The sequence below is a fragment of the Silurus aristotelis genome, assembly GCF_946808225.1.
Source record: "Silurus aristotelis genome assembly, chromosome: 1".
In the NCBI taxonomy this organism is placed as follows: Eukaryota; Metazoa; Chordata; class Actinopteri; order Siluriformes; family Siluridae; genus Silurus; species Silurus aristotelis.
The window spans coordinates 31606702-31634694 of record NC_139574.1 but is presented as its reverse complement, the minus strand read 5'-3'; the positions used below and the strand labels follow the sequence as shown (position 1 = coordinate 31634694).

Below are 27993 nucleotides of genomic sequence, written 5' to 3'. Positions count from 1 at the left end.
AAGCAAATTTCTGGACAGACCATCTTTATTTATTGATGCATCGAAAGCAAAGCAGACCCGAACGAATCTGTATTTCGAATCCGAACCCGATGATTTGATTTCAGTCAGCCTGCTGTTGAGGGTTTAGTGTGGTTCTTCTTAGAGGGAGCTGAAAAAGCTTATGAGACCTGTATCTGGAGAAGGATGCGCTAAAAGCTTCTGGATCTGTAAACAGAAATAAGGAAGCAAGAAGATCAAAGACACATGAGCCATCAAACAATGACAAAGAAGATATGGTGTTATGTGAAATATGCCACTAGGATGAGCCCAGATCGAGGTACCTCCTTAAAATCGGGGTGCTTGGCATCCTGTACGAGTTGCAGCATTATGCCCTCTGTGGTGGTAAGAAACGCTCCGCTCTGCTTCAGGCGCGAGAGAGCGAACAGTCGGTCGGTCTGACTGGAAAACAGAGATGACACACACATATTCAGCTTGGCCATGTTTCATGCACGAATACTAAAGGCTGCGTGCACGGATAATGCAGGGATTCAAGGTGAAGCGCGATACCTCCGAGATGAGACCGCGTCCGCGACGATATGTACCTCCAAACCTCTATCCAGAAGATCGTAAGTTGTACACTGTGAACGGAACGAAAGAAAGAAAGGACTCGTACTCTGCCGTGCATCCATGAGCATGTATTCATTATAGTGAAGAAAACTATTTATATATTTTACAGCAATGCAGGCTTGGGCCTCAATGCCACACAGGATGGCCTGCTTTGGGTTCCCCAGGCTTTTAAGCTCTTCCTGTACGCTCTCGGTTAGCATGGAGAAGTGGGTTTTGGTGTGGGGTTTCAGGTCTTCGGCGCCTAAGTCAGACACTGTTGGACCCAAGCCTTTAGGGTACTGCTCAGTCAAGATTGGGGGAATACCCAGGATCCGACAAGCCTGCAACAAAAGAAATCAACAGATTGAAAAACATCTGGCCTGGTACTGTATGGGGTTCAGTTTGTACCAAATATTTGCTTTTTTTTTTTTTTTAGTACTCAGTGAACTCTTGTGTCTTTAGCCATTAGTTCCTTCAGAAATTCCCAGTAAGGTTTTCCATTTAACAATAGGTTGTAGGTTATTACCATTTACAATGTATATATACTGCATATATGCTGTATGCTAAATTACCCCATGAGTGTGTGCAGTTAGCTGGCACCCTCATGCCCAGCGTTCCCGGGAATTGCTCCACCAGGATCTAGTGAATTGTGGCATTTTAACAGCATTGTGTAATTATCAGTACTACACTCTAGCCAATATCTCTAGCCTGGAATTTTAGTGAAAAATAACAAGAATATGATCAAAGGTTTGTGGACATCTGATCTTCCCATGACTTACAGTATGTAGTCGCTCTTGACTGTTACTGTATAATAACCTCCACTCTTCTGGGAAGATTTTAACTAGAATTTGCTGTGTGGATTAGTGATTATTCAGCCACAAAAGCATTAAGTGAGGTTGGTGTTTCAATTCGTCGCAAAGGTGTTCAGTGGGGTTGAGGTCAGAGCTCTGTACGAGACACTTGAGTTGTTCTACAGCAACCCTTCATAAGTCACAGCCACATTGTCATGCTGGAACATTCAATTTAATTAGATTTGATCTGTATAGCATTATAACAACGGATAGTCACAAAGTGTTGGATAGGTTACTACACTACAGGCACCCAAAAGAAAATGACCAAAAACAATGTTAAAAGAAATAATTTGAAAAATCTTTTCAGTGGGGCTACAGTACAGGGCATTACACCGTGCAGTCTAAAAATTAAAAGCTTAGATAAATGTCCAAAACAGATCGAGTGACATTACCTGCAGAAGTCTTGCTGCATTACTCACAATATTGGAGAACTGGAAAATCGTTGGTCTGAACTTCTCTTGCATGTCACACAGCAAGAGGACTGAGCTTTTTGATGACAGCCTTCCTATCTGTGCCACTGAAAGAGATAATTTGGTATAAGTGGAATGTCTTTAGAACGACGAACACCTTCTACAAATATGATCATCTTTTTTTTCTTTTGGCTTCTCCTAAAAGGGGTCGCTACAGCGGGATCATCCGTCTCCATACCACCCTGTCCTCTACATCTGCCTCTTTCACACCAACTAACTGCATGTCTTTCCTCACAACATTCATAAACCTCCCTGGTGGCTATACCCGGAAATACCCCATGTCCCTCGTCTGCACATGTCCAAACCATCTCAATCTTGCCTCCCTCTTCTTGTCTCCAAAACGTCCTACATGCGCTGTCCCTCTAATAAACTCATTTCTAATCCTGTCCATCCTCATCACTCCCAACGAAAACCTCAACATCTTCAGCTCTGCTACCTCTAGCTCCACCTCCTGTCTTTTACTCAATGCCACTGTCTCTAATCCATACAACATCACAGGTCTCACCACAGTCCTATAATGGATTTGTAGTGAATATTGCATATTTTATTTATTATTTTGTGTATTTATGAGGTAATTCAGGTGACATGGCATAAGACAATCAATCAGATTGAAAGGCCAAATTAGCACCTTGGTAGTGTTCCTCAAACTGTTCCCGAACAATTTTTGCACTGTGGATGTTCAGAACCTGTTATTCTGCTGAAAATGGCCATAGGGGGTGTAACTTGGTCTGCAAATATGTGAAGGTCGGTGGGAAAAGTCAAAGTAACATCGACATAAATGTCAGGACCAAAGGTTACCCAGCAGAACATCACCCAGAGCACCACACTACATTTTGGTGGCTCCCTTCTTCACATAGTGCATCCTGGTGCCATTCTCTTCCCATGTACACACTGTACAAACACATGGCTGTCCACATTATGTAAAAGAGGTCCAGTCGTCCTTTCTTGGACACTTTTTGTACAGATATATCCACTACATACAGGGAACACCCTACAAAACCTGCCGTTCTGGAGATGCTCTGCCCTATCCATCAAGTCATCACAATTTGACCCTTGACAAAGAAACTCAGAATAGGACCATTTGCCCATTTTTCCTGCTTCCAATCCATTAACTATGAGGAATGACTGCAGTCTTATAAATCCCACGCCTTGACTGCCGTTTGAACCAGATAATCAAAATTAATAATGTCACCTGACAGTGGTTTTAGTGTTACGGTTAAGCTGTGCACTTATTTTACTGTTATCTAAACTTATTTCATATATAATATTGATATATAAATATATATAAAATTAATGATGATGATAATAATAATAATAATAATAATAATAATAATAATAAATAATAATAATAATAGAGACTTAAAGCACAAGAATATGTGAGATGCTTGAAAGAGAGTCATGATAGTCCTGGAGAAGAGTAACTGTAATTGTCTAATTTTTGTAAGTGGAGCTTTGTTTGTTTGTGTGTGTTTGTGTGTGTGTGTGTGTGTGTGTGTGTGTGTGTGTGTGTGTGTGTGTGTGGCATATCCTTCATTTAAATCGTACCAAATGCATATTTAAACTCACTGTTTTTTTAAACTTTTGACTCTTTTACACACACCAGCAGGTAAACAAAGCCTGGATTTAGCACTTACTGGTAAAATGCCCAGTGATCTTCAACGTTTAGTGTGAAACCTGATTAATGACAGGTCACCACCACTGTCCTGGTGTTTCAGGGAAGTCAAACACCTTAAACTCCAATTCGTCGGACGAATAAATAATTAATAAGAAGAAATAAATCCCTATATGAGCGTGTAGGAATCACAGCAGGACACCTTTGGCCACTTTCAGAGGACAGCGTGCAGCTCTTCAGGTCCCGCCTCCGCCCGCATCCAATAAAACCTTGACTTTTTTTGATTGACAACCGACGCATTCAATCAGAAATAATATTGAATACAAAAAAATAAACTTGTACTATCATCCCAAATTCCTATTTACAAGCACGGATATTGCTGTACACGTATATATCATGTAAATACTTTTCAGAGAACTGAAAATACGCATGAAAATAACGCCACGTATTATCCAGGTGGATAATAACTATATATTATACTAGATATAAGATAAGTTTGCTCATATTTTTGGAAAGATTTTGTTCCTCTTGATGTATACCCAAAAAATCTTTCATTAAAAGAAAATCACCTTTTAAAAAAAAATTTTTTATACTTGACCCGGAAGTGTTTGTACGTGGTCCCTGCCCTGAGCAAGCGCACTCTCCTGTTTTGGAGTGTTTTCCCCTCTTGTGTGTTTATGTACATAATAACCGACTTGTATTCGTTTTTACAAGACCGGACACGTTTAAACGTACAAAATAAAACTGTTATTATTTATTCAAATATCCTGACACTGAAAGATAGCACGTTATAGCCTGTGTTTTAGCGCCCTAGGAGACTCGTTAGCTGCACATTAGTCTGTGTGCAGGGTGAAAACATGGTGCCCGACACTGGAGCACGTTTATAAAGCCACTATTCCGGTGTGTAGGAGTGTGTTTGAACTCTCTGGGCACCCCCTGAGCGAGCATCTGTGCAGTGACAGTCAGGGGTTTGCTCCTGGTAGAGACTCGTGGTCGAGTTGCTGAAGAAAGATGTCAGATTTTGACGAATTCGAGAGACAGTTGACAGAAAACAAGCAAGGTAAGGCCCGGGGAGAGGGCAAAAACTTTCCCTTCCTCAAAAGCAGACAGTAATGATCATGAAATTCATGATGAATATGTTACTTACTGGTGTGAGGAGGAGAAGCTGCAAGGGGTCTGCTCCTGTGAGAGTTGATGTTCTCTACAGCAGGGGTTCCCCAAACACCGGGCCTCACAGAAACAATAAAAGCGTCACAGTTTGCATTTCATTTAAAAATAATAATAATAATAAAATGAATAAATGAGCAATTCCTTCCTTTGGCAATTTTCCCCGCACTTGTTTCAGTCGCGCTTTGTTTTTCTGTGCATCTATAAATAACGCTCGCACAGATGCTCCATTATAGTACATTACATTTTTATTATATTTATATATACATATAAGGTAATAAGTCAATCATACGTATAATAGTAATATAAAATGGACATTACGTCCTTGGAAAAATTGTCCTGCGTGAATCTGGTTTCAAAAAAAGGTTGGAGGATCTCTGCTATAGATAACTGTAACTCATTAATCACAAATATTATATACATATATATATATATATATATATATATATATATATATATATATATATATATATATATCAATTCTTTTTTTTTTTCTTGCCATTCAATACTAATTGAATGCAACTCACTCTATTTGCATACATGGACTTGGACATTACATCGCTGCTTTACTGTCTGGTAGAGAGGTTTCCTTCAAAGCAAAAACCCAAGTAAAGACGTAAGCAGCAATATTTAACAACACGCCAATCTTATCCTTTTTTCTTCATTTTTTAATTGTTTGCTTGGGCTTTTGGAAAGCTGCAAGGAATCCAGAGTGATAGCAGGAACTCATTTGGGTATTGTGCTTTTTTTGTTGTTGTGGTGGTGGTGGTTGTTGTTGTTTTGCTTGAACAGCTGACCGTGACAATGAAAACAAGCATCAGAGGAGGTGGAGCAGCTCCAGGAGCCGGAGTCGAAGTCGGAAAAGAAGGAGCAGGGACCGAGAGAGACGTGGAAGCCGAGACCATCATGGGGACAGCAAAGAGCGGAGACAGCGGCGGAGGTATATGCTTGTGATGGTGCATGCTCAGGATGTGACTCCGGAGATAATGTCCAGGGTTATGAGTTCATAACCTGATAGGATTTATGACAATCTTTTTTGACTTCATTAGGACTGAAGTTCCTACTGACCATCCTTTCTACACGTTTGTCTTAATGGTAGCAGAGTAATGATTTACACTCATCTAGAAAGGACTCCAGATTCTTAATAAATCACAAAAGACTTTCATTCACTGTCTGTCTTGGAAAATGGAGTTTAATTCATTGTTTTTCAACCGTTCGAGTGCATCCTTTTCTTCTTTTCTTTTTTTTTTTTTTTAACAGAAATGCTCTTTTTCTAAATTCTACATGTCCTCCTTGCAGTCGGTCTCCACACCGTGAGAAAAGGAAGGCCAAAGTAAAAAAGTACTGGGATATTCCTCCATCTGGCTTCGAACACATTACACCCATGCAGTACAAAGCCATGCAAGGTGGGCTGTGCTTTAATAATACATTATTAATTGGTTATATGTTTTGATAAATTATTTAATTCACGACAGAAAAGGAACTCTGTGTGTGACTGATTGCTTGTGTATTTTATGCCCAGCTGCCGGCCAGATTCCTGCCACCGCCCTGCTCCCTACAATGACCACAGAGGGTCTGGCTGTGACTCCCACTCCTGTGCCTGTTGTTGGCAGCCAGATGACGCGTCAGGCACGACGGCTCTACGTTGGCAACATCCCCTTTGGCATCACAGAGGCAAGTATCCTCCACTTTGTTCATAGTAATTGGAGCTGTGTAAAAGGTAGATCTCTCCTGCAGCTCATTTTGATTCCTGAGCCTGCTTTCACACTTGCTGTTTCACTGTTTTGAAGAGTCATGCCATCCCTCGCGTCTCTTGCCTCTTTTACAGGAGTCTATGATGGACTTCTTTAACGCCCAGATGCGTTTGGGAGGTCTGACCCAGGCCCCCGGAAACCCAGTTCTCGCTGTCCAGATCAACCAGGACAAGAATTTTGCCTTTCTAGAGGTCTTTTTTTTTTTCTCACTACGACACACCATGCATCAAGTCTGTTGAGTTTTTTTGGAGACCATCTTGTTCTGGTTTTAGTTTCGCTCGGTGGATGAGACTACCCAGGCCATGGCGTTCGATGGCATCATCTTCCAGGGACAGAGTCTGAAGATCCGCCGACCGCACGACTATCAGCCACTGCCAGGCATGAGCGAGAACCCAAGTGTTTATGTGCCAGGTAGAGTTGGTTTTATTGATTCACACAGCTGATCATTCATTTTGATCACAATTGAGTCTGTGTGTAGGTATTTGATGAGCTTCAGGATTAACTGAATATGTAATGAGTGAGAAGGTTTAAAAAGAAAATTTTTTTGTCTCAAAGTTTCTCCAGTGAGAAACAAAACCATCTCAAAAAAGCTCTCATGTGTCGTGCAATTTATTTAACTCATTCAACAAGAGACCCATAGTCTTGTGGCACTTGTGACTTTCACACTGCTGTACTATAACATTGTGTTGAGACCACAGTATAGTTGAATGTTTCTCTTTATTATAAGTATATTTCATACACCACCACAGAAAAGAGGAACTGCAGTGGGGAAAAAAAACTAAAACATTACATCACAAATAAGTATTTAAGAATTAACACTTGCTGAATATTAGAATGATCTGTCCATAGTTCTACAGTCTTTCCTTTCTATGTTTATGCTAGGTGTCGTTTCCACCGTGGTGCCTGACTCGGCTCATAAGCTGTTTATCGGCGGCCTTCCTAATTACCTCAACGACGACCAGGTTGGTGTGTTCCTACGGCTGCTCCATGGCAACAATGCGCGGTTGCTAAATATGCGGACGCGTCTCTCTGTACTCTGATCATTTTTTTTCATTTTATAATTAACATTTTCTATACAGAAAATGTATAGAATTCTATATTGATTCCAGCAGAAATATTGGATGGAGGTGATAATCGAGATTACTGGTGACTTTCCTCTTTCTTAATTTCTCAGGTGAAGGAGTTGTTGACTTCGTTCGGACCCCTGAAAGCCTTTAACCTGGTAAAGGACACCGCCACGGCGCTCTCGAAAGGCTACGCCTTCTGTGAATACGTCGACATCAACATCAGCGACCAGGTGACGTGTGTGTTTACGCGAAGTCATCATGCGCACAGTTACATGCTTTCGCCGAATTGCGCTCGTGCGTTCGGTATGATGAAGAGCACCAGATTTATGACCAGTCCGGTATTTATTGTTGACCTTGTAGAGAAGCTGAAAGCGGCTATTTGAAATAGGGAGAAATGAGTCATGTGCGTTGCTATGATTCTACGTTGATTTTAATTCTGCTTCTTTAGCGCTCATTCTGAATTCACCATGTGTGATGGGGTTATGTCAGGCAGGGTTATCGGGGCAAACTGATCAGAGGTGGGCAATACACCAAAAATAATCAGATTGCAATATTGAAAGTCGTATCCACGTTACGAAAAACCACAATGCAAATGATTTTTTTTTTAACATGCACTGCAGCATTAAGTGCTGGTATTAAAATAATGGAATTGATATATCTGTATTTCTGAAAAGCACATTATGATACAGATATTATATTTTCATATTGCCTTGTAGGACTGCACCACATCATTTTGCCCATTATATACCAGTACAGTTTCTTATCAATGATTAGAATCCGTCATCCTGCGATATTGATGATATTTTCTTGTGTTGACTGGAATCGTATTATATATATATATATATATATATATATATATATATATATATATATATATATATATATATATATATATATGTATGTGTGTGTGTGTGTGTGTGTGTGTGCGCGTGTTTAGATGTTGTTTTGATGTTTTGCAGCAGAGCTCATTAGAACATTATAAGCACTGTCCTTTTATATGGATTTTCTTCTACATTTTCATTGTCTTTGGATCATAGATCTTGCGAGCACTTGTGTTCCTGTGTTTCCAGATTTTATTAAGATTCTTTTTATTTATTTATTAATTTTAGATTTTTTTTTTTTTAACACTTCTTAGTTGCTTCAGTCAAGTATTTTATCATCCGGATAAAGATCTCTAGACTGTACGCCGATGCACTTCAAGGCTCTTCTCTGTTCTGGCACCGAGGTGGAATGAACTTCCCCTAGATGTCCGTACAGCAGAGTCCCTCACTATCTTCAAGCGACGACTTAAGACCTACCTCTTCCTAACACTTAAATTAGCACTTCCCAAGTTTGTAGAATTCAAGGGTTATATTTATATTAAGTTTGTAATCTTGCATTCCAGTGTAGATTTATTCATTACTAGAGACTCAAAGCACTTTTGTACGTCGCTCTGGATAAGGGCGTCTGCTAAATGCCGCAAATGTAAATATAAATGTAAATGATGCGACTTGTGGTCATCATTTGATATCTTTACTGAAAAAGCATGAAGTCTAGTAATATTTGTGATATAGTATATTCTCTATTATCTATTCCTATGGCCTTGCCCTGATCTCTGTGTTTTTTATGGATAGGACCCCAGAATGGAGAAGCCATTCAAGTTTCACATTCAAGCTTCGTACACAGAAGAGCTGGGAGAATTGAAGAAAAGATTACTGAAGCAAAAAAATCGCATTCGTTTCGCACAATGTAGAGCCAGGCCAGGAAGCATGACCAAGTGACTGACCATTCCATTAATGTCTTCTAAAAATAGTGTACTCTTCATAGGATGTAGAGTGGCCCATGGTAAAGCAAGGAAAAAGTTCAAACCTGTGCACTCTTCTGTGATGCAGGCTATCGCTGGGCTCAATGGCATGCAGCTGGGAGACAAGAAACTCCTGGTCCAGAGAGCCAGCGTTGGATCCAAGAACACTACACTGGTGAGTGTCTGCGTGTGTGTTTGTTTTAACTGGTAAGAATTTTGAAGATTCATTGGTTAAATGGGGCTTCTGCTCTTTTTCATTCTGGTTTTTATTGTCAGCCTTTTCCCATGTGAATGTATACAGTTGGACTAAATATCTCGCCTCCAGTACCACAGTGAAATGTACAGGACCAGATGTATACCGCACTTCATGTGTAAATATTATGGCGACTGTGCGGTAGAAGTCGTGTTAATCCAGTTCCAACTGAATGACAAAGAGCAGAAGGATGATGCAGACTGAGAATGTGCAAACTGATTGCATTGATGAAGCACCGACAGCTAGAGGAATGATGCTGATGCTTATGTTTCAAGAACATTATCCAGTTTTTTAGTTTTTCATTGCTAAAAGGAATTTTTTTTTATGCCAATTTCCTGTTTCACTGCAATATACACTATATGGACATATGTATTGCAGCACTTGATATTTCGAGCCATATTTCCCCAAACTGCTACCACAAAGTATAGTATAGAATGCAATAGCATTACATTTTTACTTTGAACTAAGACCCAAACCTCTTCCAGCATGACAGTGGGTTTATATGGGCAGGAGTGGATTAATTTCTCTCTCGTTCCTTTTTTCGCTTCTCATCATGCCTCCTGCTGCAGATCGGAATCAGCCAGACGCCAGTGACCCTGCAGTTGCCCGGCCTGGTGAACAGCTCCATGAACCAGATGGGAGGCATTCCCACCGAGGTGCTGTGTCTGATGAACATGGTATCCCCCGAGGAGCTGCTGGACGACGAGGAATACGAGGAGATCGTAGAAGACGTCAGGGAGGAATGCGGCAAATATGGCCAAGTAAAGAGCATCGAGATTCCTAGGCCTGTTGACGGCCTTGAGGTGCCCGGGACTGGCAAGGTAGACACACGCCTGCACACTTTTTTATATTTTTTTTTGTTGCATCACGCCACAGATCTCTTGTCCATCTGTTTTGGCAGATCTTCGTGGAGTTCATGTCTTTGTTTGACTCTCAGAAAGCCATGCAAGGCTTAACAGGGAGGAAATTTGCCAACAGGGTGGTGGTGACCAAATACTGCGACCCTGATTCCTACCACCGCCGAGACTTTTGGTAGAAGTGGATGAAGGAAAAAGCAAGAGACTTGATGGAGTGTTTGGTATTTTCCAATCTTCCAATTATCCTTAACTTTTTTTTCTTTTGTATATATCTGTATGTGTGAGTGTGTGTGTGTGTGTGTGTGTGTGTGTGACTGTGTGTGGGGGTGAAACATTTGTAGAATAACTAGTACTCCGATTGGATGTACTGTACATTCATGTTATTGTTTTTTTCACTGGATAACCATCTTCAAAACCTGATTTCAGATGTGATACTGTGAACTTTAAGCACCTTGCAACAGAACTCTTAAAACTAACAAGGTTTGCTTCAAGAATAAACCAAAATCCTGCTAAAAGTAGACTTGTCTTCATTTTTTGGTTTAATATATTTGTGAACATATTGATAACCTTGTAAACCTCTTGCTCGTTGTCATTCCTTTTCAATTGTCACACAATGAGGGATCACTGGGGAACCTGGGGGATTGAAAGAGTTCCATGGACTTGAATTAAGGAGATTTTTCAGGGCAAAGCATGCCTTTTTTTCATTATAATTCAACATTATACTTCAAAAGAAGACACATCGCATTTCTTGCTTTTTGGAGTTCTGCTGTTCGGCTAAAACCAGCAGTTCCTTGTGTTTGGATTGTAATGGAGGAATAAATCGACTGTGAGGAGTAAATATCACAGTTAACGTGAGAGAGACCACACAGTGACTTGCTCTCTTTGTATATAGAAGAAGCTGAATAGTGAAACAGGCTTGTGTGTATGTTTATCCAGAGTTACAGCCATCCTCCTCTCACTCCCTGTTTTTTTTATTTCAAAGGATGAAATATTTCATAATTGTTTTTTTTTTTTTGCATTTACAAATATGGGTTTAGTTTTTATTATTATTATTATTATTATTATATTCATCTAACATCTTGTGCCTTTTTTTTTTTACTTTTTATAAATAAATGTATTTGGCTTCTCGTTCAAAAGGGTTTCTGTATAACTGTCCCATCATAGTGCTGGATCTTTTTATCCCAGACTGCATGACAGCAGTGGGTTAGTTAGTTCTAATATTCTAATTATTTTAAGAGATTGAGAGCACCAAGCTGTGGCTGGGTGTTTTTGGTGGTATTCCAGGTGGATTTTCTGTTTATAGTTATGCTTTTTTTTATTATCAAATTCATAAATAAAAGTTTTAGAAAAGAAGGGGAGCTGTATGTGTACATTGGTTATTTAAATCATTTAATTTGTGGTTTATGTGTGGGCTAGCACAACCAAGATTTCCCTTCTCTCAATACATCTGATTAAGCTTAACTCATTATTAAACCTTGAGGCGGCATAGCCCAGCGCAGCAAACGAGGCACGGCCCCTCACTGTCTTCAAGCCCGGTGAGGCTTATAAAAGGCAGCCGGGAGGACAGTGAGTTGGAGAACCTTGGACTCCTGACTAATAGCGGCCCCACTTTCTCTTACTACAAGCTGAAGATGGCAGATGCGGAAGAGAAATTCCCGAGGCAACATCTCGTAAGTGACGGAGACTCATTGGCCCTGCAGCAGGAAGACCCTGACCTCTACGAGCCGATGGTAATGGTGGCAGAGAACGCCCCGCTCCTTCTTCACCTTTTCTACGCACCAGAACACTATTCCCTTTACTTTCATTTCTGGTCCCTAATAAAGACACTTTAACCCCGATTTAACTTTTCCGTTGTCTGTGTTCAGCCCGACGCAACAGCGAGTCGCCACGCCACCCATATTATAAAACTGCAGAGCAAAGAAAAGGTCATGGCCAGTGTTTGCATGAAAATACTACATTTCAGAATTAAAAATCAAACCTAATTTGTCACATATAATACAAGTCAAACGTTTGGTCACAGCTCCTTTAGTGGTTTTACTTTTTTTTTTTCAACATTGGATGTCTTCACTATCAATGTAAAAACTTTGAAAGAATATGTATAGAATTTTGTAGTAAACAAAGTGTTAAATACATTTAAATTTGATGACAGCTTGGCTCAATTCTCTCATCAGATTCACAATGTAGTCACCTATAATGGTTTTCAGTTTGCAGGTGTGCCTTCTCAAGAGTTAGTTTGACATTTCTTGCCTTCTTAATGTGCTTTAAACCATTAGTTCTCTTATGCAGAGGAAAGAGTGAGTACAGAGTCAATAGCCCGATTAGTGCTACTACAACTACTGTACAAATCTATATTATGGCAAGAAACTGTTTATCATTACTTTAAGAAATAAAGGTCAGTCATCCTTAAAAATCATAAGAACTTTAACTGTATCCCAAAGTGCAGTTGCCAAAACCATCAAGTGCTATCATGGAACAGGCTGTCCCAGGAAAGGAAGACCAAGAGCTACCTCTGCTGCAGAAGATAATTTTGTTAGAATTACCAGCCTCAGAAACCTCCGGCTCTGGCAAAAATATAAAACATATTCTGGCTTGTTTAACTTTTGGTTTTTGTTTATTACATAGTTACATATGTGTTCTTTTATAATTTGGATGTTGTTAGCGTTAATATACAATGTGCAAATAATTTAGATAAAAAAGAAAAACCACTGAAAGAGAAGCTGTATCCAAACTTCTGACTGGTGCCATACATAACCATACATATGCAATGAAATGCTTGTAATGACTTATTCGTGACACAAAACACAAGCACCATTGACCAGCGTCCTGACGGGTTGCATCACTTTCTGGTTCAGGAACAGCACCACGCAGTACAGACGAGCCCTCCAAAGAATGGTGCGGTCAGCTGAACATACCCACCACACCGGGCTCCCTGAGATCTCAAAACTCAGGACTTCTAGTGGTTCCTAGAATAGCAAAGTCCACTAAAGGCGGTAGATCATTCTCACATTCAGCTCCTAAAATCTGGAGTAGTCTTCCTGACAGTGTTCGGGGCTCAGACACACTCTCCCAGTTTAAGTGCAGATTAAAAACATGTCTTTTTTAGCAAAGTCTACACTTAACACGTCTCACATAATAACCTTGTGCTTCAGAACATTTGATTACATGCACATTATCAACTTGTGCTGTTAATATCATGAACAGCAGCTACGCTAATTTCTCTCCACTGCTTCTCTTTCTCTCCCCATCCCGAAGCATCCTGAGGTTTGGCCAGCTCCAGTCACGTCCTACCTCATGAAGATTATGGACCTTTGAAGAAGTAGATGCCGAACTCGCAAACATCCCAAACCATCTAGAGACATACCAGTGCCAATTGGATCCCGCTACATGTGTGGAGTTTTGACATTGGACCTCCTGGAGTGTTTAAAGTCTCTGGCATGGAGAAGCTGGTGTTGAATCTGTGATGATCACAAATGTTGAGCTCAGTAGCTCCTAGTTTTATAACCCTAATGACTGTATAAGAGAGGAATGTTCTGTAGAAAGAACATCACTTATAATCTTATACTCCAGTAATCATGTTAGTTCTCACTCTCCAGTGTTCTGTATTGTTGAAAGATTTATGATCAAACTCTTGATGTCACCCAAATGAGGATGGGTTCCCCTTTTGAGTCTGGTTCCTCTTAAGGTTTCTTCCTCATTACATCTAAGACAAGTTTAACTAAGGAGTTTTTCCTTGCCACAGTCGCCACGGCTGCTCATCAGGGATAAATGCACACCGTTCACCTTGACTGTTGATTTCTGTAAAGCTGCTTTGAGACAATGTCTGTTGAGAAAAGCGCTATAGAAATAAACTTGACTTAACTTGACTTGACAGAGCTCCCTGCATTGCAGGACATCTACAGCACGCGGTGCCGGAACAGGGTCAGGAACATTGTGAAGGACCTCAGCCATCCCTTTAATGGACTCTTTTCTATGTTGCGTTCAGGGAAGAGCTTCCACTCCTTTAAAGCAAACACATAGAGAATGAGGAGAAGCTTCTTCCCGCAGGCAGTTTAAACCAGGAGACACCCAACAACTAGTACCTGGACTTCTGTATGAGGATCACTGAGTTTTAGATGTTTCCAGAATTAGATTGCCCTTTTTTGTATCTGGATATACATTAGATATTTATTATTAGTGGATATTTGCTTAATTTTGCCCACACAGAGTTCTGCATGCAGGGTCTCACTTGGATGTTTTACCCATTTGGTGAATTTTTGATTTGGATTTGTCAGTGGACCCCACACCTCATTGCCATAGAGGGCAATCGGCCCAATTAGTGATTCTAATATTTCCAGCTGAATTCTAATTGGGATTGACTTTTTATGGCATAGAAGGCCCTACGTGCTTTATCTCTCAGTTCATTCACGGCATGGTTAAAGTTTCCTGTGGAAGTCATTTTCAAACCCTGGTAGTTGTAGTGTTGTAAGCCATGTTCAGTGGGAGACAACAGGATCAGGTCATCTGCATAGAGCAGGCATTTGATTTGTGATTCATGTAGGGTGAGACCAGGGGCTGCAGATCGCTTCAGACTGATTGCCAGCTCTCTCTCTCTCTCTCTCTCTCTCTCTCTCTCTCTCTCTCTCTCTCTCTCTCTCTCTCTATCTCTCTCTCTCTCTCTCTCTCTCTCTCTCTCTCTCTCTCTCTCTCTCTCTCTTTGCAACTGCAACTCCTGCGCTCTTAATATCATTAACAGGTGGTTGTCAAAAATAGACTCTTCACACACTTACATAAACATATGTGTGCTGACAGACGCTCTCAAATTCACTCAGTTTTCCTTTGTACACCTAAACTACCAGCGTGTGGAATCTGAATCGGATTAAAGTTGGGCTTCAAATCTTATGCACAGATTACAGTATAGGTACCTGAAAGCGAACTTGGATTCAGGTCGTTACTCTACACTCTACCTCCTCCCCTAGACGCCTGTCTGCCTGTTGCCCTGTCCCCCTCTCTCGCTTTTTCCCTTTGCCCCCCTCTACCTCCACCCAACACAAACAACCAACCACTCTCTTGCTCTCTCTCTCTCTCTCTCTCTCTCTCTCTCTCTCTCTCTCTCTCTCTCTCTCTCTCTCTCTCTTTCTAGCTATCACTTTCTGTGGTGCCTCATGTACGTGATCCTCAGAGCTGCACCCAGCCAGGCTACAGGTCAGAATTTTCATTACACTTGCTAATTAGGAATATATAGTATATAGTTTTACTTAAAACGGTGTGTGTGTGTGTATATATACACACCTCATTCCTTTTGCAGTTAAATGCCTTAAAATGCTTTTATAAAATAAAATAAAATAAATAAATAAAAAGAAAAAATGAGACTGTCCCAATTTGATCATTAATTATTAGACTGTTGTGTACTCTAAAGTTGTGTTTGTGCATGTTTGCTCTACTTGTCCCCACAAAGAGTGGAATATCTGACAATTTTATTACTTCAGGTCTTTAGGGTTAGGCATAGTATTAATGATTTGCTTTTATAATTATGTCTAATTATTGCAATTACGGCAAAGTAACATTCTCATGAAGATGGTATGGTAATCTTGCGTGTGTGTGTATGTGTGTGTGTGTGTGTGTGTGTGTGTGTGTGTGTATTTGTGTGCCCTTGTGTGCGCACATAGGGACATATGATATTTACTGGGATGATAATTGATCTCTTCCAAAATGACTGCATGTTAAACTGTTTAAAAGCGATCTCCCAAGTGACTGTCTCAAGTCTTGGTGGATCCAAAGCTCTATTTAACGTCCCCCAGTTTAATCGCTCAGCTTTAGCGAACATACCTGTTCATGTTTCATGTCGGTCTTTAACGATCACTGCTTGCCTCATGGCTCTGTGTGTTTTTGCCGAAGTGAGTAACGGTTAGACACATAGGTTCTGCATACGATGAGATTGAGTTTGGTTAATTTTAGCCTGTGTTTGAGTTAGTGTTTCGGTGTTTGTCTTTGGCCTGTCTTCTCTAGCTTAGTGTGCAGTAATGGCTCTATATACAGTTAGGTTCTCAAGGATTTGGACAGTGACACAGATATTTTTGTAAATTCTGCCTTTGTATACTGTTACAATTTTTACAAAAAAGTCCGACCATTTTCACAGGCTCAGAAGTAATTGGGTAAACATTATAATTATTTTTACTTGGATTCAAATACTTTGCAATAAATGGCTACATGAAGCTTACTGCTGGCTAAGCTTTTTTCTCTCTTGATATGTTTTAATCAGTCTTAATGGAACCCACCTTCAGTATATTCTTTATTTGCAGGTGTCAGAGATGGCAGAGGTACACACATCTTTTACTGAAGTAGAAGCATAGATGCTTATGCTTTAAAGGACTCGGGTAAAAGTTAAAGTATTGACTACACTTTTTTACTAAAGTTAAAGTAAAAAAAATATGGGCTGCAATGTACTTAAGTAAAAAGTAGCTATTACTACTAACTGTTTAAGTGTCACACTAATAGTGACACTTAAACCTAACGAATGTATGCAGACTAAACATCCACTATATAGAACACAAGCAGAGCAAAGATGATGATGATCAGATGATCAGGAATGTCTTTGTTCTTAGTCGTTGTTCATTCATTCATTCATTCATTCATTCATTTTCTCCCGCTTATCCGTAATTCGGGTCGCGGGGGCAGCAGTCTAAGCAGGCCCCCGCCTTCGACCGCTGCCCAATCCTCACAGCACACAGTAAAAAGTTGCAATGGAAAATATATAGTGAAGTAAATTACCGATAACAGAAACATCTTATTAATACAATAGCAAAGTATTTATATTTTGTTACTTTTTCTCTGGTAGGTGTTTCTGCCTTTTCTTCAATGCAAGCAAATGCAAATTCAATTAACCTTTTATTTAATTAATTTGTTATAAAATAAGGATAAAGCAAGCCACATCCGACCTTGAAACTGCTTATTAGTCAGGTGTCTAATTACTTCTGGGCCTGTTAAAATGAAGGTACTTTTTAAATGGCTGTAATTTAATGTTAATGATTAACCCTTTGAATTAAATTCAGACCTCATTTGCTTAATTTCAAATACATTCCAGTGGTGTACAAATTCTTATAAATTGCTTGTAAATGGTATAGTGATGGACTAGTACAGGAAGTGCTCATGAGCCAAAGGATACTAAATCATCTGCCAAACATGGTATTATGGCAAGGTGATGTATGGCTGCCAATGGAACTGCATCATTGGCGTTCTATTGCAGGTGTTCTTCTATACTTCTGCAGGTGTTCAGGCCTGTGTGGCTCCAGGACCCTAATCAAGGAAATAATATTCTTTTTTTTTTTAGAAAGGAATTTTGTCCTGTCAAAGTGTTACCATCACAATTATTTATTTTAATGAATAATAGAAATTAAACATGGCTATAATGTATGTCTTATCTGGCATCCTCATTACGGGACTAAGGTCTTGGTAAACATTTCCTTTGTAATGACAGTAAATTGCTTCCTATCAGTCAGCAGCTCATGGACAGATTAGCTCTTTCCCTACTTATGAAACATCAATTAAAAAATAGTAAGCGATATGTTACATCTATTATTAATGAAATTGTTATTATTATTATATAACACTTTACACAATTCTATAAAACACAACTGTATAAATTGTGATTAAAAACAGAATGCAATGATGTGGAAGTTTCAAATTTCATTATTTTATTCAGAATACAAGATAGATGACATATCAAATGTTTAAACTAAGAAAATGTATCATTTTAAGGGAAAATAAGATTATTTTAAATTTCATGGCATCAACACATCTCAAAATAGTTGGCACAAGGCAATGTTTACCACTGTGTGGCATCCCCTCTTCTTTCTGCAAAAGTCTGGGGACTGAGGAGACAAGTTGCTCAAGTTTAGGAATAGGAATGTTGTCCCATTCTTGTGTAATACAGGCATTTTTCTCTTTATGATGCGCCAAATGTTTTCTATGGGTGAAAGATCTGGACTGCAGGCTGGCCATTTTAGTACCCGGATCCTTCTTCTACACAGCCATGATGTTGTAATTGATGCAGTATGTGGTCTGGCATTGTCATGTTGGAAAATTGCAAGGTCTTACCTGAAAGAGACGACATCTGGACGGGAGCATATGTTGTTCTAGAACATGGATATACCTTTCAGCATTGATGCTGCCTTTCCAGATGTGTAAGCTGCCCATGCCACACGCACTCATGCAACCCCATACCATCAGAGATGCAGGATTCTGAACTGATTCGTCTGACCACAGAACAGTTTTCCACTTTGCCACAGTCCATTTTAAATTAACTCCATCACACCAGTCCATCATTGATTTCATTATTATTATTTTTTTACCCAGCTCATGTTAGTTTTTTCATGCAAAAGATAAACAGTAATCCCCCATTTATCTCAGTGGTTACATTCCAAAACCACGAAAAACAAAAAAACTTGATAAACAGATGCCACCCCAAAAATGCTATTTTATGTATACTGTACTGTACTGTATTAACATTTAACTTTATTTTATAATAAATAATAAAATAAGTTTTTTATCTATCGTGTTATCCGCTAGAGACCGGGAAAATCAGCAAAACAAATTAGTTATGTGGCAAATGCAATTCCGCAAAGTGGGGGATTACAGTTATAATATAAATGTGATGTAGAAGTATTAATGTAAAGACTATCATTTATATAAATATATATATATATAATTTACCTTAATTTACACAATAGCATATATATGAGTGACTATATTATAAATATGATTTACATTACATAAAAAAATCTAAATAATAATAATAAACCCAGCAACTAATTATAATTGTTAATATTATTATTAGTCAAGTAATGTAAAGCAGGCTTTATTGTCATTCCAACTGTACACAGTGCAGTACACAGTGAAACAAAACAGGACCAAGGTGCTTCATCAGACAACTTTAATTAACCAAAGGAACAAAGAAATACACCGAACATTTAGTGCAAAAAAAAAAAAAGCCAAAATAAGACTAGGCGGCACAGTAATTGTAAAAAACTGTAAACACAGGGACACTGTAGTGCTGATCAGTACGGTACAGAAGGTTGTGAACGTGGATCGTCCATATATATGTGTGTTTATATATATATATATATATATATATATATATATATATATATATACACACACACACACACACACACACACACACACACACACACACACACACACACACACACACACAAATCTTCCCTATTAATAAATATAGTTTAGTAAATTTATGTCCACAAATAACTCACACTGCACAGGCCTGTACTGGTGAGTAAAGATAAGCCACAGAAACTGGTTTCATGTTAAAGAGCACACACTGTGACCTGGTTTAATCTACCACAAGCCTTACTGGAAGTAAGCTTTATAAAAATAGGTGAATGTAATAAAGATATTATTGGCTGATGATTAAGCCAATGATATCAAGTATTAGGCATCGTCTCCTGGCTGCATGTTTTGCTGAATTAGTTGCATATGATGAGATCATCAGGGATTTTTTTTGGGACATGTTAATTCAAAGAGGATGAGGTGGTGTCTGGTGTATGGAATTATTCAGTAGCATACTGGTTTCTACCAATTTGTGATAGCATGATTTTGTTTTTTATTATCTAAAGATAATACATACTTCCTTAAAGTTTTGTAATTTAAAAAGGTAATGAATAAATAGACTAGTACAAATCATGTCAGATTTTTTCAACTTTTATATTATTAAGTACACTTGAAAAACAAATAATGCTCACTTTTTCTCACTAAAGTGATCCAAATCTATTATATTGTGATGAACTCTTTAGTGCCCAGCCCTCTTTGGGTCATTTCAAAGCTTTTATGCAGGACTTTGATTTGGACTTTGACTCCAATGCAAGAGCCAAATCTTCTCGAGCTATTATTCCCCATACATTTTTGTGCTTTCGGTCATTATGAGTCTACATTTTTTTTTTTTTTTTAATATAGTCCTTTAGCTTTAGTGGGGAAAAAAATATTTTTTAATCTATCCATAATTTCACCTATCTTGACTAGAAGCAACTTCATAGTATGATGCTGCCAACACCATGCATCCCAGTGTTCTTCGGGCGATAAGCTACCTTTTTTAACCTGCAATTCTTTATTAATTTTTTTTATTATTTTTTTTTTATTATGCCCCAGAATCTTGGTCTAATCAGGCCATGTTGCCTGATGGCCTGAGGTGATTTAAGTAGCCCACCCACTCCATAGCCCAGACATGTAAAGGATCTGGGATTGTTCAAGAGAATGTAGTGTGTGCCAGGATTTCTACATGTCCTTTAATGTTGCCGTAGGCCTTCTGGCAGCCTCTTTCATAACTTTTCATCTTGTCCTTTCATCGGTTTTGATAGGACGCACTGTTCTAGGTGCTGTCATTGAGGTGCTCTATCTTCGGGGGTAAAATGTAAGCAAGATGTCAAGAATGTCCCACAGGAACAGCTGGCCTTTATATGGGCTTAAACAGAAATTACTTAATTTACAGGTTTATCATAAATTATGTTATGTCACTTATTTTTATCTTACATCGTATTCAAACAGCTGGTGATACAATCTGGGATAAATGATATAAGGAAACAGTGTCTCAAAGATTTTTTTTGGACTTCTCATTGAAAGGTTGTGACTTTAAATCCCAAAATTGTTGAGCTGCCACTGCTGAACCCCTTAAACAAGGCCCTCAACTGCTAAATGAGATACTTGATGGTCGTTCCGGATAAGGACTTCTGCCAGAATACCACAAATGTTACTCTTAGTTACATTTTTTTATATCACAGGAAAAAAAAATCTAACTAGAAAAACTACACAGCCTGTAAAAGTGGGAAAAAAAAGAACAACAAAAACATACATACAGTGGGTACGGAAAGTATTCAGACCCCCTTAAATTTTTCACTCTTTGTTATATTGCAGCCATTTGCTAAAATCATTTAAGTTCATTCTTCTTCCTCATGAATGTACACATAGCACCCCATACTGACAGAAAAACACAGAATTGTTGACATTGTTGCAGATTTATTAAAAAAGAAAAACTGAAATATCACATGGTCCTAAGTATTCAGACCCTTTGCTGTGACACTCATATATTTAACTCAGGTGCTTTCCATTTCTTCTGATCATCCTTGAGATGGTTCTACACCTTCATTTGAGTCCAGCTGTGTTTGATTATACTGATTGGACTTGATTAGGAAAGCCACACACCTGTCTATATAAGACCTTCCAGATCACAATGCATGTCAAAGCAAATGAGAATCATGAGGTCAAAGGAACTGCCTGAAGAGCTCAGAGACAGAATTGTGGCAAGGCACAGATCTGGCCAAGGTTACAAAAAGATTTCTGATGCACTTAAGGTTCCTAAGAGCACAGTGGCCTCCATAATCCTCAAATGGAAGACGTTTGGGACGACCAGAACCCTTCCTAGAGCTGGCCGTCCAGCCAAACCGAGCTATCGGAGAGAAGAGCCTTGGTGAGAGGTTAAAGAAGAACCCAAATATCACTGTGGCTGAGCTCCAGAGATGCAGTCAGGAGATGGGAGAAAGTTGTAGAAAGTCAACCATCACTGCAGCCTCCACCAGTCGGGGCTTTATGGCAGAGTGGCCCGACGGAAGCCTCTCCTCAGTGTAAGACACATGAAAGCCCGCATGGAGTTTGCTAAAAAACACCTGAAGGACTCCAAGATGGTAAGAAATAAGATTCTCTGGTCTGATGAGACCAAAATAGAACTTTTTGGCCTTAATTCTAAGCGGTATGTGTGGAGAAAACCAGGCACTGCTCATCACCTGTCCAATACAGTCCCAACAGTGAAGCATGGTGGTGGCAGCATCATGCTGTGGGGGTGTTTTTCAGCTGGAGGGACAGGACGACTGGTTGCAATCGAGGGAAAGATGAATGCGGCCAAGTACAGGGATATCCTGGACAAAAACCTTCTCCAGAGTGCTCTGGACCTCAGACTGGGCCGAAGGTTTACCTTCCAACAAGACAATGACCCTAAGCACACAGCTAAAATAATGAAGGAGTGGCTTCACAACAACTCCGTGACTGTTCTTGAATGGCCCAGCCAAACCCCTGACTTAAACCCAATTGAGCATCTCTGGAGAGACCTAAAAATGGCTGTCCACCAACGTTTACCATCCAACCTGACAGAACTGGAGAGGACCTGCAAGGAGGAATGGCAGAGGATCCCCAAATCCAGGTGTGAAAGACTTGTTGCATCTTTCCCAAAAAGACTCCTTGCTGTATTAGATCAAAAGGGGGCTTCTACTAAATACTGAGCAAAGGGTCTGAATACTTAGGACCATGTGATATTTCAGTTTTTCTTTTTTAATAAATCTGCAACAATGTCAACAATTCTGTGTTTTTCTGTCAGTATGGGGAGCTGTGTGTACATTCATGAGGAAGAAGAATGAACCTAAATGATTTTAGCAAATAGCTGCAATATAACAAAGAGTGAAAAATTTAAGGGGGTCTGAATACTTTCCGTACTCACTGTATATATTATCCGAGATTTGGAATCAATTTTGACAGACTGTGTAGACTGTCATTCGATCAGATGTATATGAATGGGTTACGTGTTACAATTAATTCTTCGTAAGACCTGAAGTGCTGAGTGTGTTGTTTCATTTCTTTCAGGTTCTTCAAAGAGGACTGATCTTCTGACTACTCATCTGCAAGATTTCTTTTCTGTATTTCCTCCCAAATCATCCTTCCAATAGTCAGTTTCTTTGAGCTTGACTGACATTAGATTATTATTATTTTTTTTTGCTATTTCATTCTTAATTATCAAGAAGAACTTTATTTTATTCAAATCCGATTTTTTTTGGACCTCGACATCTCTTTAAGTTTCAAAAATCATTTTGGGTCCTTTATTTTTCAACAGCCTTCATCTTATACCCAACACCATTCAAACCTGCGAGTACAATGTGGTCAAACTATTTCATGCAGCAAGAAGAGGATGGACGAATGGGTGGGCATGTGGGAACTGGGGCCGGAGCCGGGGCCGGGGCCGTGGCCGTGGCTGTGGGAGGTGGTGGGCGCAGTAAAAACAGAGGCAGGTCCTCACACATGAGTGAGAGCCAAGAGGGCAAGATCAAGATTGCGTTTTTTGTAGCCATTGTGGGTGTGACTCTGACCGTGCTGGGCCTGGGCACAGAGTTCTGGGTGGAACTGGCACAGCCCAAACACTTCCAAAATAACCAGTCATGTCAGATGGTGCACTACGGCCTGTGGAAGGCATGTACTCGCACACTCTGGGTGTCCGACATCGACCCAGAGAGAGAGAGCTGCGGACCTGCAGAGCTGCCTGGAGGTAAGATATGTGCTTCCCTCTCTCTCTCTCTTTCTCACTCTCACTCTCTCTCTCTCTCTCTCTCTCTCTCTCTCTCTCTCTCTCTCTCTCTCTCTCTCTCTCTCTTTCTCTTTCTCTTTCTACATCACACACATATATACACAGACGCAGAATTTTGGACTCTTTCTTTACTGTAAATAAAATTGATGTAAGAAATTAAACCTAATGTTGTGTGCTGTTATTGGGTGAATGTGGGATACAGGGTGGAGTGGTGTTTTTATTCCTTGTATACAGCTATTTGATAGCTCAAAAATTAAGGCTTGGGGTAACTTATCAGAGAATTGGTGGTTCAAGCTGCTATACTGCCAAGGTGCCACTGTTGGGCCCATGAATTTTTTCTGAGGCAGTTTAGTGTCTATAGTTTTTTTCTTTTGGAGCAACATCAAAACAAAGTGTCTTCTTTCCAAACATCCCTAAATTGTGTATGTAGCACACTGTTGTCAGGAACTGTTAACATTTTAACTTAAGCAGGTCATTACCTGTGAGCCCCAAAAGAGGAGGTGAAGGCTAACAGGTTAATCCTCCAGGAATGCTGTATCATTGCTGACCCTGCAGTCGTACCCCAGATTCTTACAACAGCTACAAACTGTTTTTTTTTTAATATAATTTCTAAATTGAGACTGTCTGTCATGCAATGTATTTTTATTATTATTATTTTTATAATAATTATTTTTATTATTATTATTACTGCATACATATATATATATATATATATATATATATATATATATATATATATATATATATATATATATATATATATATATATATATATATATATATTTTGCAGCAGTGTGCAGATGTTGACAAGCTCTCGCAAATCCCGTTTAATTATCCGTAAGCAGCTAATAAACCTGAAGAGTTGGAGGAGAATTGGAGGAGGAGAACTTCTTGGCAAATACGACTCATATTCATTTTCACTGTATCATGAATTCGGCGTGTCGCATAAGGTTGCGGCTCAGATCAGAAGCGTTACCCAAAATTAACCCGAGTTACCCTAGACATTTACTAAGAGTAGGAGTAAAGGTTGCTGAGCCGTCTGTAAAATATCCAGTGCCAATGTTGTATGTCTGTTCCAATAGTAAATTTGGAAAACTGGTCGAGTTGTTTAAACAGAACAGAAAAAGTCACAGATTGTTTTAATTTGTCATGACTTTGGTCTTCTGTTTCACCTAAAAAATGTATTAACTAAATACAGACCTCTTAATGGAAACAACCCCTAAAGCTGAAGGAGAATTTTATGAATATTGGAAGCACTAGATGTTTCAATTTCACCTCATCACACTACTATATCATTAATAAGTTTTCTAGAACAGCATGCTTTATCATGTCTTATTTCTCACGTACTTATTTAATCCTGAACCATGTTATGAGATCTCTGTAAATAATTAGTGATTTCAGGTGGGGGTTTTTTTGTGCTAGTCAGTGCTAATGTTAATCTGTTCTTCATCACTCTGGCTGTATTCTAGTTGAACATTTACACTAAAGTTATTCTAGTGTCTTATTAGCAAAAAAGTAAAGGGTTCAGTTACAGGTGTCAGCTTTCACTCCATCTTTATTTCTTTGTTTTCGCCTTTCTTCCTCTTTTGCAGAATCAAATTGCACATATTTTAAGTTCTACACTTCAGGAGAGAATGCAGTCATTTTTAAGAAAACAACAGATAAAAGTAAGTTTGAGAGATAAACAGTTTCCATGTGTCTTTTTTGTCCTGTCCTTTGACTCATGCAATAATGAGTATACATTTCTCTAAGTGACAAACTATAAAAAAAAAATAACATTGTTCTCTGAACTTATTGTATTTTAAAACTGCTGAACTCTCTCTCTCTCTCTCTCTCTCTCTCTCTCTCTCTCTCTCTCTCTCTCTCTCTCTCTCTCTCTCTCTCTCTCTCTCTCTCTCTGTCTGTCTGTCTATCTATATCTCTTGCATTCTCTCTCTCTCTCTCTCTCTCTCTCTCTCTCTCTCTCTCTCTCTCTCTCTCTCTCTCTCTCTCTCTCAACCTCCAATTCAGGTTTAAGTTTGGCAGCAGCGATGCTGGCAATGTTCAGTTTGTTTTTAATGGTGATGGGCTCTGTGTGTATCATCATGTCTCTCACGAAGAATGTCCCCTTCCTCCTCAAGCCCGCCTCTGTCTGCTTCCTCATCTCAGGTGCCTCTCAGTCCTGGTATTTTACATAACCTTTTGTAGTTTTAAAGACAGTCCCAAGATTGTGTTTTGTTTTATTTTATTGCAAAATCAGAAGCAGTTTGTACACTTAAGCTTCTGTGAAATAAGAAAGATTTGTTCATTGAAATGTTGTAAATCTTTTCTGGATTTAAAATGCAGCAGTTTCATCAGAATTAATATGACTGAAAATCAGGCGACCATAAGCCAGGGTTTATTTAAAGAGATGATTTATTACACACACATAGGCATCCTGAGCGCTCGATAGTCCAAGCTTAAAATAAAGTCTGTGTTAATTCAAATGTTTTTATGCAGAGAACATTTGGGACCAGCAGACATGTTACATAGGTGAGAGAAAGACAGGCGGATACACTATATTTACAAATGTTTATGGATACCTGACTTTAAGATATGCATGTGCTTTTAGAACCTCCCATTCCACATGAAATCCCCATTTGCTGTTATAATAAGCTCAACTCTTCTGGGAAGATGTTCCACTAGATTTTGGAGTTTGCTTGTGGAGATTTGTGCTCATTCAGCCACAAGAGCATTAATAAAGTGAAAGTGAGGAGGCCTGAGATGCAGACAGCATTCCAATTCATCCCAGTGGTGTTCAATAGGCTTAAGGTCGGGTGTCCCAATACTTTGGAAAAGAATCCTACAGAAATAAAGCACTCAACTCATGGTTTTTCTGGTTCGCCTGAATAGTCAAACCCAATTTCACAATTCTACCTGCTTTTCTCTATGTTTCTCTCAGGTGTCTTGATTCTGCTGTCCATCATCGTTTTCCACCAGTCAGTGTTGGCGTTGCTGGCGAGTGATCACAGTGTCCCTCTGCACCATGAGCTGTCCTGGTCAGTGGCGTGCGTAGGCTCGGCCGGGGCTATCCTTCTTGTTGGGGGCTTTCTCTTCCTGTTGCTTTCTTTACCCTTTAATCTTTTCAAGAAATGTGCAATGCACCAGAACAGTGCTTAGCAGACTGGACTATACATTTATATTTTTTTTACTTATAGATATTAATAAGATGACAGAATTAACAACTGAAAAATTGCAAAGTAAGATCAAAAGTTTGATAAAAGGATTAACACCAGAATTAGAATGTAAAGAAAATGTGGCCAATGTATGAAAAATAAAGTTTGGCTTGTTTGATTTTATTTATTCATATATAATGTACATTTAAAGATGATAGTCAACTTGTACTGTTAAAAGACAAAAGACATTACGCTACAATCGCAAGCCCAAGGATATCTTCTCTAAACTTTCTTTTTCCTTCTTCTTTACCACCACAGTGGTAAACTACATTGGTAGTTGTTTAATAAGAAGTGCTATAATAGATCAGTTCCATGTTGCAAGTGGAAGTACTGCACAGTATGATGGTTTGCCCAAAAGGAACAGGACAGTGTGCAGTTTGATTAAAATAAATCAAATAAATCATTTTTCATTTGTTCTATTAAACACAAATGAAAACAAATCTGGTTAAACAGCATGAATATTTTTAAACATGAATAAAACAGCATTTCTTTTTAAATCTTCCGTTCCTTTACCTCAGAGAATTCCAGTTTGGAGGAAGTAATTTTTTTTCAGAGTTGGAATTGAGTTTGAGTTTCTGAAAAATAATCTGAAAGGTTCCACTTCCAAGTAGACCGTGAACGCAGCATATTCTCATATTGCAGTAACGTGTAACGGCTGATATGTAATGTTCAAGTTACTAAATTTTAGGTTACATGACCATACTACGGTCAACTGCATGTTAAACTTCAGCTCTTCCTTTAAAGGACCTTTAAAGTGTGTTATCAGACAAACAACAGCTTGTTTTAATAGAGCAATAAGTAGCATTTTTTTTATTTTCTTGTCAGTATCTTTCTCAGCCCATCTTTCACTCTGGAACATTCCACACCATGTAAGTTTTGTTCTTTTTTTCTTCATCCTTTAGATCAGGTATGAAAGAAAATTTCTACTTTACTGTACCTGATATTTTCTCTTCATTTATATCTGTAGTCATTCCTAACAGGTTCGAGCGGTGGGCTTAGTCTGGGAAGGTTCAAAAGCACTCTTATTAATCCTACTGGTTAGAATTGGGTTAGAAGTTATTTACTGTAGT

General features: G+C 39.0%; 3 protein-coding genes across 5 annotated transcripts; 2 read left to right on the top strand and 1 right to left on the bottom strand.

Moving 5' to 3' along the window:
* Positions 1–7: 7 nt before the first annotated feature.
* isoc2 (isochorismatase domain containing 2) lies at positions 8–5126 on the bottom strand. Of its 2 annotated transcripts, none has more exons than XM_083531316.1 (6): positions 4666–5126; positions 1829–1953; positions 714–926; positions 547–617; positions 321–438; positions 8–204 (listed from the first exon to the last, which is right to left on the bottom strand). In XM_083531316.1, coding segments are annotated over exons 1-6 (594 nt in total). In that variant the 5' UTR covers positions 4667–5126; the 3' UTR covers positions 8–138. The 2 variants fall into 2 exon arrangements, with proteins under 2 accessions (XP_083387442.1, XP_083387441.1); XM_083531315.1 differs by lacking the exon at positions 4666–5126 and adding an exon at positions 3541–3766.
* u2af2a (U2 small nuclear RNA auxiliary factor 2a) lies at positions 4128–10914 on the top strand. 2 transcript variants are annotated; one of them, XM_083527175.1, is made up of 12 exons: positions 4129–4578; positions 5266–5301; positions 5478–5625; positions 5985–6091; positions 6208–6359; positions 6514–6630; positions 6712–6850; positions 7322–7401; positions 7614–7736; positions 9378–9464; positions 10112–10363; positions 10444–10914. In XM_083527175.1, the coding sequence occupies exons 4-12, from the start codon at positions 6070–6072 to the stop codon at positions 10576–10578; spliced, it is 1107 nt and encodes a 368-aa protein (XP_083383301.1). In that variant the 5' UTR covers positions 4129–4578; positions 5266–5301; positions 5478–5625; positions 5985–6069; the 3' UTR covers positions 10579–10914. The 2 variants fall into 2 exon arrangements, with proteins under 2 accessions (XP_083383300.1, XP_083383301.1); XM_083527174.1 differs by lacking the exon at positions 5266–5301 and having other exon boundaries at positions 4128–4578.
* A 4597-nt stretch (positions 10915–15511) lies between these two features.
* cacng6b (calcium channel, voltage-dependent, gamma subunit 6b) lies at positions 15512–27323 on the top strand. Its single transcript, XM_083530374.1, has 5 exons — positions 15512–15580; positions 23015–23690; positions 25322–25396; positions 25740–25877; positions 26650–27323. Exons 2-5 carry the CDS (start codon positions 23303–23305, stop codon positions 26865–26867), a joined length of 819 nt encoding a protein of 272 aa, XP_083386500.1. The 5' UTR covers positions 15512–15580; positions 23015–23302; the 3' UTR covers positions 26868–27323.
* The last annotated feature ends 670 nt before the right edge of the window (positions 27324–27993 follow it).